Genomic DNA, 13,547 nt, shown 5'->3' with positions numbered 1-13,547 from the left:
CAAAGAAAGGTGACCCAACTGAGTGTGGAAACTACAGAACAATGTCATTGATTTCACATGCAAGCAAGATTCTACTGAAGATCATCCTTTTTTTTATTAGGGTTTTTATTTTTCCCTGTCCAATTGATTACATTTTTACTTTTTAATTGTGATTTGAGCAAAAGGTTTTTTCCCTGTCCAATTGATTAAATTTTTACTTTTTTATAGTGATTTGAGCATAAGGTTAACAGTCATATTAGTTTTTCATTCATACACATTTTGTTTTATAGCATTAATTATCATAGCCACATAATCACAATCTGTTATGACAACCCTGCTTGCCAAAACTGAAGAGGATCTGTAGCATTTGCTGCAGAAGGTCTAGGACTGCAGTCTTCAGTATGGATTGCATCTCCACTTCAAGATAACAAAGATCTTCACCTCTGGGCCAATAAGGAGTAGTACCACGAGAGATGGAGAAAGTATCGAGTTTGTTAGTAATGTCATCTTTCTTATAGCCATAACCAGCATTGTTGGCACCAGCAGCCAGGAAATCAAAAGTTGAGTAGTTGTACTGGGAAAACCCATTTTCAAGGATGATACAGGTTCCGTGGACTCAGATCCATGGGAAGCTGAGAGAATGCCTCCCAGGACTGACCAACATTAGTGTACATGTCTGACATATGTACACACAGGACAAAGAAGACTGGACCCCCACCTCAGTATTTTAAATGCAATATTCTTATTGGGTAATGCCAAATCAGAACCAGCTTATAGCTGACCCTCCAGCAGGTTTTCAGAGGTAATAAATTGCAGGAGAGGAGAATGCCCATATTTCTCCCCTGGAGCAAATGGTGGATTCAAACTACTTGTCTCTGGGTTGGCAGTGCAACTCCTCACCACAAGAGTCACCATAGAATATACTTAGCATTACTCTTATGGCCAACCAAGTCAGCTCAGCTGTTTTCTTGTGAAAGGAGAAGGCGAAGGGAAGACATACTTTTTAGCACAGAGCTTTTAACTTCTTTTAAAGAGCTCTACACACACAGCTGTGTGGCTTTGAACACGTGCTCTAACCTCTTTCTGGTAGTCTGTACAGTGGAGAAGAAGGACATGCTATTTCTCTATGGGAATTAAATGTATATGCATTTAGCACAGTTCCTAACAGAGCATGTCTTCTATAAATGTTGGCTGTTTTGTGGTTATTATCACTGCAGTGTGTAAAACTGACACAGTAGAAAATGATTGTCTGAAACTTCACAACATGTGCCTAGCTCAACCTCGCACAACATCACAGTGTACCCCAGTCAAAACCGGTCCAGTCACTGTGGACTCACTTCTGACTCATGGAGGCCCCACACTTGTCACAGTAAACTGAGCTCCATGAGTTTCCAATGGCTGGTTTTTCAGAAGCAGATCTCTACACCTTCCTTCTGAAGTGCCTCTAGATGGTGTTGAACTGCCAGCCTTTCAGCTGAGCATATTAACTGCCCCACCCAGAGACTCCACCCCAATTTACAAAAGAACTCCATGGTTCCAAGTGGCTGCTTGCCTTGGATTTCTCAGCAAATTATTGCTAGGCCCTAAGAGCTAGCTCTGAGGTGCCATTGTGTCTGCTTTCAACGCTGGGCAAGTAGGCTAGACTAGCTGGCTGGTGTTATAAAGTTTGGGTTATTGATTTGAGTTTGATGCCATCTCTGTGGTGCCTTCCTAAAACTGAGCTGACCCCAAACTTCCCTCTCCACGCCCACTCTTCAATGGATCTTCTTAGCCACAGAAAATAATGCCCGTCTCCTCCAGGGTCCAGCTCTAAGCAAATGCCAGGCGCTGCCCCATCCTCTCTCTCCTCGTTGGAGTTCCTGGCACCGTGACTGGAGACAGCTCCACAGCACACGGCCTCTCCTGTCAGGGACTTATGATTAACAATACATTAAAGGACCACAAAATTATTAAGAGATACAGCATCGTGCAAGCAAAACGGACATTTCCAGTCAGACCACACACAAGTCTAGAGTCCACAAGGGCCCTACTCTCTGGCTAAAAACATTAGGTGGGCGTCAGACCTGTTTTCTGATGGTGCCTTTATCCTGTACCCACAATCAAGTGAGAGGAAAACAGATGTAGGTCCATTCTGCTTCTGAAAACCCATTTTGAGGGTGAGTGACTCTGGAGCCCATTCCTTGTCTCTTGCTACAAGCACAGGGACTATTTGCCTTTTTAATGCCTGGTTGTTTTAAGCTGATCTACACCTTGGCAATGTCCTGAGGATAAAGTCCCCACCTCCTGAAGAGGGTGATCAGCTCCAAAGTAGGGTCAAAGGAGACAGGGCTTGTCTTTAACTCAAGAGTTCCTGGATGGTAAAAATGATTAATGCTCCCAGATGTTAATTAATCAAAGGCTAGAAGTTCAAATCCACACAGAGGCACCTCAGAAGAAAGGCATGGTGATTTACTTCCAAAAGCTCGACCACTGGAAACCTCAGACAGCACAATTGTATTTTCACACGCATAGAGTTCTATGAGTTTACTCCACCATATTTTGGCTTCTGGCCCTTTATCAAAGTAATGTGTGCACAGGCTGGGCAGGGAGAGCCCTGAAAGGTAGCCTGTCACTGGCCTTCATCGGCGGTGGCCTCGGCCAAGTTACTTAATTCCTTTGGATCTCATCTGTTATACTATGTGCAAGTCACCACATATGACAAACAGTCCCACCAGTGGTGGCTGAGGATAATTGTTAGGTTCCATAGAATTGGCTCCAACTCTTAGCAACTTCAGAACCACACCTGTACCACCCTGAACTGTCCAATCTGGTCTGATCTCAAAAGCTAAGTAGGGTGAGGCATGGATAGAATCTGGAGAGGAGACTGCTGGAGAGGAATATCAGGAACTTTGGGCTGATGGCGGCAGGAGCCAGGAGTTCTTCCTTGCCTTGAGAAGGCCAGAGCCTTAGGGCCCAACTCCCCCTTGATTCTGGAAGCCTTGGCTCCAGCTGAGCCTTAATTCCTGTGCTCCTTCCTGCCTCACTCAGAAGGATGTTCCTTTCCTCAGGCTGCATTGAAGGGCAGAGGGGGCCTTGACAGACCTCTCGTCAGGGTGTTCTGCACCTTCAGACACACATCCTTTGAATGAGGTGCCTCTCAAGAGCCACTTAACCACGTGCTCAACCAAGTTACTACTAATGGAAAGGCATCATGCATAAGGCATGAGGGCTCCTTTTCAGGCTAGTGAGGAAGGAGATTTAGCTGCATGGCTCCTAGCTCTATGGAAGACAGGTGACCCAGATCACTTTGTGGTTAGAACCAAGCCCTCACCTGCTGCCTTCTTTCTGTCTGGGCTCAGAATCCAGAGTGCTCTGTACCCCCTTGAAGCTAACTGTTAAAGATAAATACCATTTCCATAGAAGGCAAGACATTACCATAAATTCAATACTCTTCTCCAACACTACATTCAAAAGAATTGATTTCTTTTTCCACCATCCTTATTCATTGTTCAGCTCTCAGATGCATAGAAAGTGATAGAAAAGACCATGTCCTGAATCAGGCACACCGTAATCATCAGACTAACAATATTGCTCTTCAGTATTTTGGAGAGGTCCCTGACAGCAGACTTTCCTGAAGCAATATGTCTATTGATCTCCTAACTGCTGGTACCAAGAGTGTTGATTGTTGATCCACGTAAGATTTAGTATCAGAGAGATAAAAATAGAGCCAAGAATGAGATCTAATAATCTCACCGGTAACAACAGAAAATTTCAACTGGATAGTAAACAACAAACACTGGAGAGAGTGTCAAGGGATTGAAACGCTTTTACATTAGTGTTGCAAATGTAAAATGAAACTACTATAGAAAATTTGACACTTCCTTAAAAAGTTAAGAAAATAGAAATACCATTTGATCCAGAATTTCTACTACTGAACTCTGCTCTATCCTGAGCCAATCTCACTGTCTCTGTTATATCTACACTCATTACACCAGTTACTGTGTTAATCCATCTCATCCGGGGGTCTTCCTCTCCCCCATTGTCCCTCTATCCTTCCAACCATGGTATCCTCTGCAAAGACTGGTCCTTCCTGGCTACCTGCTCAAAGCATGTGAGATAAACTCTCAAAATCCTTGCCTCCAAAGAGCAGCTTGGTTTCACCCTCTCCAGGACAGACTGGTTAGTTCTCTTGGCAGTCTATGGTATGTTCAATACTCTTCTCTAGCACCACAACTCAAAGGCATCAATTCTTCTGTCATCATTGGTCATTGTCCAGCTCTCTGATACATAGCAAGTAATTGCAAAGACCATGGCCTGGATCAGGCACACCTCTTAGTCTCTAGACTGGCATCGTTGCTTCTCAGCATTCTGGAGTGATCCCTCCCTGAGAGCAGATTTACCAAATGCAATTTGTCTCTCAATTTCCTGACTGTTGGTGTCAAGAGTCTTGATAGTGGAACTGAGCAAGAGAAATCGTTGATAATCTCAAGGTGAGAGAATCTTTGTTTTCTCTATGTTGAACTTCAAAATCACGATTCAAGAGGGGGAAAATGTAGTTCTGATGAAGAAGATAATGGTAGGGTATCAGAGCAGGGATAAAGAATGCTAGGGACCATTCAGCACCTCTCTGCTCCTCTGTCATGCATCCGAGCAATGGACATTTAAACCACATTAAGCCAAGCCAGCTGCAGTAGCGTCAACTCTAACGCATGGTCATTCCATCTAGTGTGTCAGAGCAGAGCTATGCACCCAGAGTTTTTGATGGTTGATTTTTTTTTAAGGTGGGTGGCCAGATCTTTCTTCGGAGGCACCTGTTAGTATCAAGCACATTAACCATTTGCTCCACCAAGTTTTAGCACTCGAGGACTCGGAATGGGTGACCTGGGCTAGTTTGAAGGCAGCCTGGGGCCGGGTATGGGGGTGGGTAGAAATAATCTGAGCATCAGGAAACAAAATGTCTAGGTCCAATTCTGTCACAGAGTAAGCTGATTTTAGACAAGCCCCCTCTTTTCTCTGGCCTCCGTTTCCTCATCTGTAAAATAGATTTAGCCTGTAGTTTTAACACTGTCCCCATCAATCCCTGAGACTAACCAGAAGAACCGCTCTCCATTCTCCAGCTGCTATTTGGTGTCTAAAGAGGTCTCCACTGCTCCTCTCTATGGAGTAGAGCTGGTCAGGTCAAGACGACTTTGCTAAGGATGAAGTACCTCTAAAGAAAGTTAATGTTTTTCTTACTGCTAATTGCTTAAAAAGTATTCTGTCTTACCCCAGGGAAGCCATCCAAATAACTCTGACCTCTCTCCTCTGCAGATTCCAAAGAAAGCTTCCAGGACTGAGCTCTCATTTCCCCCCAACACTCCCTGCAGCTTGAGGGATCCTGGTTATGAAATTCCTTAGATTGTGTTTTGGGGGCTGCTAGGTACACACAGTACAGACGTGATGGGCTCGCTGCTGCCCAGCTCAGCTGCTAGCTCACCACTAACCAAATTACTGCTTGGACACAGGGCGTCCCACTTATGTGACTCGGGAGCCTCGTTTGCAATCACCATTAACCGGGGAAGCAGAGTGACTGCTCTGTGCCTGGAGAGTTGAAGCAGACAATTATCCACAGAAACGGAAGGGCTGAGAGAGCTTTAGTGGGAGCACCAAATAGTCTCGGGCCTCTCCTTGTGCCGTCCCTCGCGCCTCTGAGGTACTAATGAGCAGTAAGAGACACAAGGCTGGGCAGGGGAAGAAGATGGTGACGTTGCCAAAGGGTTGGGAATGGAACCTACAGCAGGAGTCAGAAGTGGCTGTGTCTGCCCTGAGCTATCCATGTACTAGCTTTTTATATATGCAATTTTTTAAAAATTAATTTTAATGAACATTTACAGAGATTTTGGATTTCCACTCATTCATTGTTACGTTTTTCTTCCTGCCCCACCCCTCCACCCCCAGTTTGCTCTTCTCTTTGAAAAGTAAAAGAAAAATTCCTTCATTGATATACAATCCCCCACACACACACATCTCCCCCACCCAGTACACTTCACTATGCAACCTTCATTCTGGACTCTTGTCATAAGGATAATCATATATTAATATATATTGCTATTAAACTCTTCTCTCCCTTATCAATGCAGTATATAATTTATCCAGTTTTTCTCAGTCTCACCCCAACCCTGATGTCAGTTCCATTCTATAACAGTGACACTATGCAATATTTGTCCTTTTGTGACTGAGATATTTCACTCAGCATTACGTTCTCAAGGATCACCCTTTTTGAATAATATTGCATGAGTTCCTTGTTTTTCCAATGCTCTGTAATATTCCATGGTGTGAATATATCAGAGCTTCTCTAATCATTCGTTTGTTTATATTCACTGAGGTTGTTTTCAGCTCTGCTGGACCAATTGGCAGCGTCAGGATGGATGATGAAGAGATTGAGATTGTTCACAGCTTCAGTTTGCTCGGCTCCACAGTCAACACTCTTGGCACCAGCAGTCAGGAAATCAAAAAGCGTATCGCGATGGGAAAGTCTGCTGTTAGGGACCTCTCTAGAGTACTCAGGAGCAACAGTGTCTCTCTGGAGACTAAGGTGCGCCTGATACAGGTCATGGTATTTGCAATCGCTTGTTATGCATCAGAGAGTTGGACAATGACTAGGGAGGACAGAAGGAGAGTGGATGCTTTTGAGCTGTGGTGCTGGAGAAGGGTACTGAATGTACCCTGGACTGCCAGGAAAGCAAACAGATTCATCTTGGAGAGGATTAAACCAAGCTACTCCTTGGAGGCAAGGATTCTGGGGCTTCGTCTGACATACTTTGGACATGTTGCCAGGAGGGATGGGTCCTTGGAGAGGGACATCATGCTTGGGAGGGTTGAGGGACAACGCAGGAGGGGAAGACCCTCTATGAGATGGATTGATTCGGTGACTGGGGTAATTGGGATGGGTGTGTCAGAGGCAGTGCGGTTGGCGCAGGATAGAGCAGGGTTTAGGGCTGTTGTGCATAGGGTCGCTATGAGTCGGAAACGACTCGTCGGCACATAACAACAACAACATTGTGAACAAAGCCGTGATAAACATGGGTGTGCATATATTTGCCTGGGTGGCAGTTATGGTCTCTTTGGGGTGTATTCCCAGTAGTGGAATTGCTGGGTCAAATGGTATTTCTATTTGCAACTTTTTAAGACAGCACCATATAGCCTTCCATTGTGGTTGCATTTTACACTGCCACCAACAGTGAATAAGGGCACTAGCTTTTAAAGCAGCTTCTTGGAATCCTCTTCTAAAACTCTACAAACAATACAGGGAGACTTCAGTTGTATCTCTGCCTGACCATGCCCACCAAGCAGTCAGCGGAGCAGAGCCCTGTGGGTGCACGGATTCTCAGGGTTTGGTGGAACATGGAGGGGATGTCTGCCTCCTGTCATCCTTTGCCAATCTCACCCTCTCTTTCAGACAGCTTTCCTTGCCATCCTTTCAATACCCAGGTTGGCTTTGGAACAGTGGAATGTGGATGCTTCAGGTATGGTCCATTTGTAGATTTATTACTTGTCAAGCACTTTCATCCAGTCATCACTGGCCCATCCGTCCCTGCTATTCTGTGCGTCAGTGTGTGCTTTCACCTGTAACTCCAAGCTTGATGGGTTACAACAGAGACACCCTGAGAGACCATGTACCAGCCAGCCAGGGCCCAGGAGGAAATAGGACAACACTGGGATGTAGCAGCGGCACTGGCACCAGATGGGGACATCAGTGAGGGCCTTTGAGGAATTTGCAGAAAGTCTCTGTTTCTGCAGAGGACCCTCTTTCCGGAGGGAGTTTTTGGAGCACTGTGGTAAGAAGAGAAGCCAGTGTGATTTGAAAGTGCTGAGGGCCAACCTGAGGGACTGCAGACCCTTCTCTGGAGAAACCTGCGCCCAGGGGACTAGCCAGCTGAGGCCAATCCACCGCTCTGCAGACTGGGCCAAAGGCTGCCCAGGACAGTTCATTGTGGGAGCACCAGAGAAAGGCCTTCTTGATTTGGAAACAAAGTATGAGAGGGAGACATGAGCGCTGAAGGAGACCAGGAACAGGAGGCTGCACAGGCCAGCACAAACCTCTGGCCCTGCTCCAGCACCCACACAAATGCAGAAGCGGAGGGCAGCCAGCCAGGAAGCTGGGTGGCACACGCTCTACGGTGGGAGGCAGGACCCAAGACTGCAATGACATCAGCCCTATGGTATAGAGACACAGACTGACACCTGGAAGCCCAGTCTCATTTGCATTCTATGCAAAGGGGCTCCGGTGAATTCAGGCCTCCCTTAAAAGTAAGGCTAGCCACTCTGTACCCTTTAATAAAAGTGGGCTTAATGAGTGGAATGGCTTTAACCTGAGTGCGTGAGATCCAGAGGAGGCTTTTAGAAAGAAAGCCTTGCGTGGCTTGAAGGAATCCCAGGTTGCAAAGAAATCACCATAATAAGATTGAGAATGAAGGTGACCTGTGGCAACATGGAAAGTGCTCTACACTCAAGTAAGTGCATTGTGATTGTAACTCAGCACTTGCCTCTAAAATGGTATCGGCATCCCCTGGAAAGCCCCAGCAAGGACCAAGTGAGAAAAAGCCGTCCACAAAGAAAAACACCAGCTCCTCAGCTCCTCTTTGTTTGCAATCCAGGAAAACTGGACCCAGGTTGTCTTCTGCTGTCCTTGGTCACCTTTCTGGTACTGGTCTGTCAGGCAAGAGTGGGTAAGCACCACAAATCAATGGCTATTCTGGGTTAAGCCTTCCACAGCTTACTTTCTTCTTCACAAAAAAAGGACACCTCCCTATAGATTGTTGCTTAATATAAACAAGACATACTTCCACGGCCTGTTTGTGGTAATACGTGTTTTGAAGGAGCACTCTTTTTCCTCCGAGGTTTTGCATATCTTTTCATATAAAGGATGGAGTCATGCTGCTTCTGTGGAATTACTGCTTTCAGTGCTCTGCCAGGGCTGTAACTCTCAGGTTTGAGGAGCAGATAAAACTTACCTAAAAGACCAGCTGGACCTGGTGCTCATGCGCAGAGGTGTCTGGGTGGTGAGGTCGCCCTGGCAGCCAGTCCTGAGTGACTCTGCTGGGGGGGGGGGGATGGGGGGGTGCACCCTTGCAGCACATAATTTGCTAAGCTTATGTGCAGTGACAGTCACCTGAGCAAAACTTCTAAGTGGTTTTTCATTGAAAATGAAAAGTCAAATGGAAGTACATATGAAAAAAAGGCAGCATGGAGATAGCCATTCAAAGCACATGTTTCTTATCATTGGTACTGCTTGCATGATGGCTAAACTGCCTGAAAGCTTCAAGCAGCAACTTCTGAAATCCAAACAACTCCCTAGGGGAGGCAGCTCATTGGTTGGACTCTCGCCTTCCACACAGATCTGGGTTCAGTTCCTAGCCAGTGCACCTCAAGTGCAGCCATCCTTTGTCACTGAAGGCTTGTATGTTGCTATGATAGTGAACCGGTTGCAGCCTTATGTCTAAATTAAGATGGACTAGGAAAAAAGGCCTGATCTAAAAAAAAAAAAACCCTGATTGTCATCGAATCAGAACTGCTTCGTTGCTCAAAACTCAGTGACTTTTCACAGGCTGTAAATAACACCAGAAGAGACTGCTCACCTTTCTCCCACGGAGCCGCTGGTGGACTCGAACCATTGCAGAGATGTTGCCTTTTTTTTTTTACAGAGGTTTTGGATTTCCATTCATTCATTGCCTTTTGATTAGCAGTGTAACTATCTACGGACTATATCAGCAGAGCTCCCTGATGCACAGGAAGAAAGGCCTGGTGATACACTTCCCAAAGAGCCAGTTCATGAAATCTGGCAGATAACAGTAGTTTGCAACTGACCATGGGATCAGCATAGGATCAGGGCATTGTGTCCAGAGCCAACATAACTCTGGCAGCCACCTCGACAGACAGCAGCTAACAACAATGGGACTCTACAAAGCATTGCAATGACAGACTAATTATCTCTTGGCGGAGAGTATAATAATGCACATTCACTGCTGATACAGCTTGGGTCAGGACAGCAGGACTACTTGCCAAACGTCAGGGGGAAAAAATCATATAAAAAGACACACAGGCCTCTCCAAGACATTAGCTCACTTATGAGCCACCCCACTTCGTTCACTCCAGTCAGTGAACAGCACACATCCAAATTCAGAAAGAAACAATTCTTAAAGGCATTAAAATGCAAAACAGGAGTACACAAAATTTCATGCTGCAGGGAATGAACTAATATAAAGTGACAAAATAATGGGTGTTTGAATGCAGTTTTCAAAGTGGCCATAAAATGGAATTCAGATCATATTTTAATATGTAGGCCCTATGCTTACACTGCCAAGAATGACAGGGAGTGAATTTCTAACACTAAGCCCTCAAGTACAGTACAAAAGAAAGAGTGGGATGAGAAAGAAAGCATGAGATCATGCAGTCCAGTGCTTGAATGAGAGAGTGTTGTCCCAAGGTTGAGCAGTACAGACACTCTTTCCTAGGTGGGTAGACCGTGACTCCTCAGAGCCCCTCCACTCAGAACTGGCCTTGGCATAAGGGCCCCAGGTAGGGATGCTCAGGAAACACTTTGGGGAGAACCCCCATCTGTGCTGCCCTGAAGGGCTCCTGAGGCTGAGAAAAGTCTCACTCGCAGGAGTTTACAAAGTGATAAGCAACAGGCCACGATCTCCAGGCCTCACTGTGGTGGTCAGGACGGACCTAACCTGCAGACAGGGCCCTTCCCCTGGCACTCTGCCTGGGGTGGGTGAAGCAAGTGGAGGAAGGCCACTCCGAGGGAGTCTGTCTTTCCCCCTGGACAGACCAGAGGTAGCTTAAGAGTTCCCCACTCTGGGGAGTTCAGCTATGTCCTTTCCTTTTCTCTTTCCCCCACCACTGCCAGGCAGTGTCTGCCCACTTGGCACCCTATCAGGCAAAGGGTCCCATATTTTGGCTGTTCGCTTGAAGCGCACTACGACCTTAAGGTACAAATACAGAGGTGACTCAGAATCCCTTCATTCCCATAACTGAGGCCAAGTGTCCCTCTCCCCGCCCTCACAGAAGGGGCATGGCTAACTAGCAGGAAAGGGGAAAGACACACACACACATTTGCCCACGCTGAGGACAAGGGCAAGCACTTTGCAGCCCTGCAGCTCTTAAGCTCCCCTCAGGTCTGTTCCTCAGCCCTGAAGCTTCTATGGCAGCTGGGAGGGGCTACCCTAATTCACGTGCTTTACTGACTTTCTAAACATATGGTCTGACACGGCTGCAAGGACAGCAACTTTTCAAATAGGGCTTCAGAGGGACTGACCACACGTACTTGGGGGGCATGAGATGCACCCCCACTTGCCCCACCACCTGACTTCTCACCTCCACCTCACTCTTAAGCTGCCAGTTTGTAGAAAAGAAATAAGGCTATCCCTTCAGCTTTTCTTGCCAGGCAGGGAAACAAAATGCTAGCACTGATACCAACACCAAGCAGCTAGGGTGCAAGGGGAAGGAGCTGGGAAGTCCTCCAGCGCCCCTCACCGCCCGCACCGCGAACCATGCCCCTCGCTGTACGGCGCTGGTGCAAGGGGCAGGAGGGGTCACACATGCCTCGCGGCAAGTGCCGGACCCCGAGCGAGGGGCGGGAATGATAACAAATCCAAGAGCTGGCAACTCACCTTTAAGCTGTGCGTGGGGTTGACAACGCAGACAAGTTGGCCAGCGGCGGAGAACACCCGTTTAGCCTTGTAATGCTGGAACCTGAGGTGGATGAGCTCTAACACCGCCCCAAAGCACTGGGTGAAGAAAAGCATCACAACTTTGAGGGTGGCACCGGGGAGGCGCGGAGGAAGCTTGCGAGGCCGGTGGCAGGAGCGCAGCCGGCGAGACTCAGCTCTCCAGCCTGGCTCAGCGCGCCTTCACATCCATCATGGAAATAAGACGGGTCGGATCTTGCAGCAGCGAGGCGGCCAATCGAAAGGACAGAAATGTTATCCTTGAGGTGCAGATACAGCCAATAACAAATGCCTCTCCACTGAAACTCCCCGATGAATTGAGCTGGCGGAGAATGTATTATTGAACATTACCATAGATCAGCACACTGCATTTATCTTGTGATTACAGCCAGCCATACATAATGCTGGGAGATAGGCTGACAAAATTGATTGCTTAATGTGTCTCCATTTATTAATTGACTTAATTTAACATGAGAGCCTTTTCTCAAAGCCCTGGCCAAAAAACGCAAAGCGTTTAACACCGCCAAATAGTAAAGCAACCCACCTCCAAAGCAGGCAGATGGATAAACGTTAATCAGGCTCGGCTCGCCAGAGCTGCTTGGGAGAAAATCAAATATTACAAGACTCCGCCGGTTCCAGAGAAGAATTTGGCAGCCACAGAAATGTGTATCTTTCAATCTTGCGCTGACTCTCTCTGCTGTTTGGATTTCAGCCCCTTGATAAATCTTACTCTCTGCTCGTTGTAAAAGAACCCCTGATAAATGCGTTTGGGGTGGCAGGGGAGGGGAGAGGCCTGTCTAGCTCTAAAATGCTGTAATTACTGAAGCCTGAAAGTATCAAAGCGTAAAAATGCACAGAATCTGCTTCTAAAAATAATGAAATCCCTGATGCATGAATGCACACACGCAGAAAAATCTACACAGAGAGGGAAGCGGCGTGTGTATCAGCAAATTAATTACGGATGCAGAGGGCCTTTGCTTGTCATTCATTTGCATATTGGTGGGTAGCAAATTGCTAATTAACCATTATGGCTGGAGACATTGAAATAGAGGTAAAGAGCATGCCCACAACCTCATTCCTCTAGACTGTGCTAAGGCTTAGCAGCAAGTGTCTGGCAGAGGAGAGAGCACAGGGTCACATGTGGACACCTTCCTGGAGCTGGGCTGAGCCCCCCACACACAGTTAACTCTTGGGTGAGCACACAGGATTGCAAGGGCTTCTGGGGACACGCTCTGATGATTTATCCCACCCCCGTGGATAACACAGGAGAGAGTTTGGGTGTGTTGTGCCTCACTTCTTTGGTTGTTGCACTATTGTGAAATCAGCCTCAATTCTGTGTGTGACTTAGAGTCAAAGTGTTAAAGAACTGCTCCTCCTGACTTAGAGTCAAAGTGTTAAAGAACTGCTCCTCCTGAATCTTCTTAATGGCCCCAGCGTCTGAACCAACCTTCAGCAGGTTTTCAAAGGTTGTAAATCTCACAGGTGGAGATTGATCATCTTTCTCCACAGAACAGCTGGTGAATTCGAACCACTTACCTGCCTTTGGGTTGGCAGGACAACTCCTTACCACTGAGCCACAGAAGCGCGCCCTTTTTTTATGGTGCTTGGGTTGCCATTTGGAGAAGTTATAAACAGCTAAGGAATCTAAAGCAGCACCTCCGGCGGTGTCTCAATACGCTGTTAACCCAAAGGGCAAGAGTTGACATCTGTAGGGTCAATGTTGAGGTAGTCAACTTTCACCTCAGAAATCCTATCTCAGGCCCAGGGAGTTGGAATGCACTCTATAACACTAGCTCTTGTCTTTGGTTCGAAGGCACCTACCTGTGGCCTGGTCAAGCAATTAAACACAAAGATGGATTAAAAGGTGGGGGAGGATAC

General features: G+C 46.8%; 1 protein-coding gene across 1 annotated transcript in view; it reads right to left on the bottom strand.

Moving 5' to 3' along the window:
* SIAH3 (siah E3 ubiquitin protein ligase family member 3) overlaps positions 1-11,750 on the bottom strand; it is a 75,494-nt gene extending 63,744 nt beyond the window's left edge. The window contains exon 1 of the mRNA XM_006884554.1: positions 11,613-11,750. Within this exon, the coding sequence (XP_006884616.1) occupies positions 11,613-11,747 (135 nt within the window). The 5' untranslated portion in view covers positions 11,748-11,750. The remainder of the gene's footprint in view (positions 1-11,612) is intronic.
* Positions 11,751-13,547: the final 1,797 nt, after the last annotated feature.

This window comes from Elephantulus edwardii, unplaced genomic scaffold, assembly GCF_000299155.1.
Source record: "Elephantulus edwardii isolate Elephantulus edwardi_28Jun2011 unplaced genomic scaffold, EleEdw1.0 scaffold00036, whole genome shotgun sequence".
Classification (NCBI taxonomy): Eukaryota; Metazoa; Chordata; class Mammalia; order Macroscelidea; family Macroscelididae; genus Elephantulus; species Elephantulus edwardii.
The sequence above is the reverse complement of the archived record's forward strand: the minus strand, read 5'-3'. Positions and strand labels throughout refer to the sequence as shown.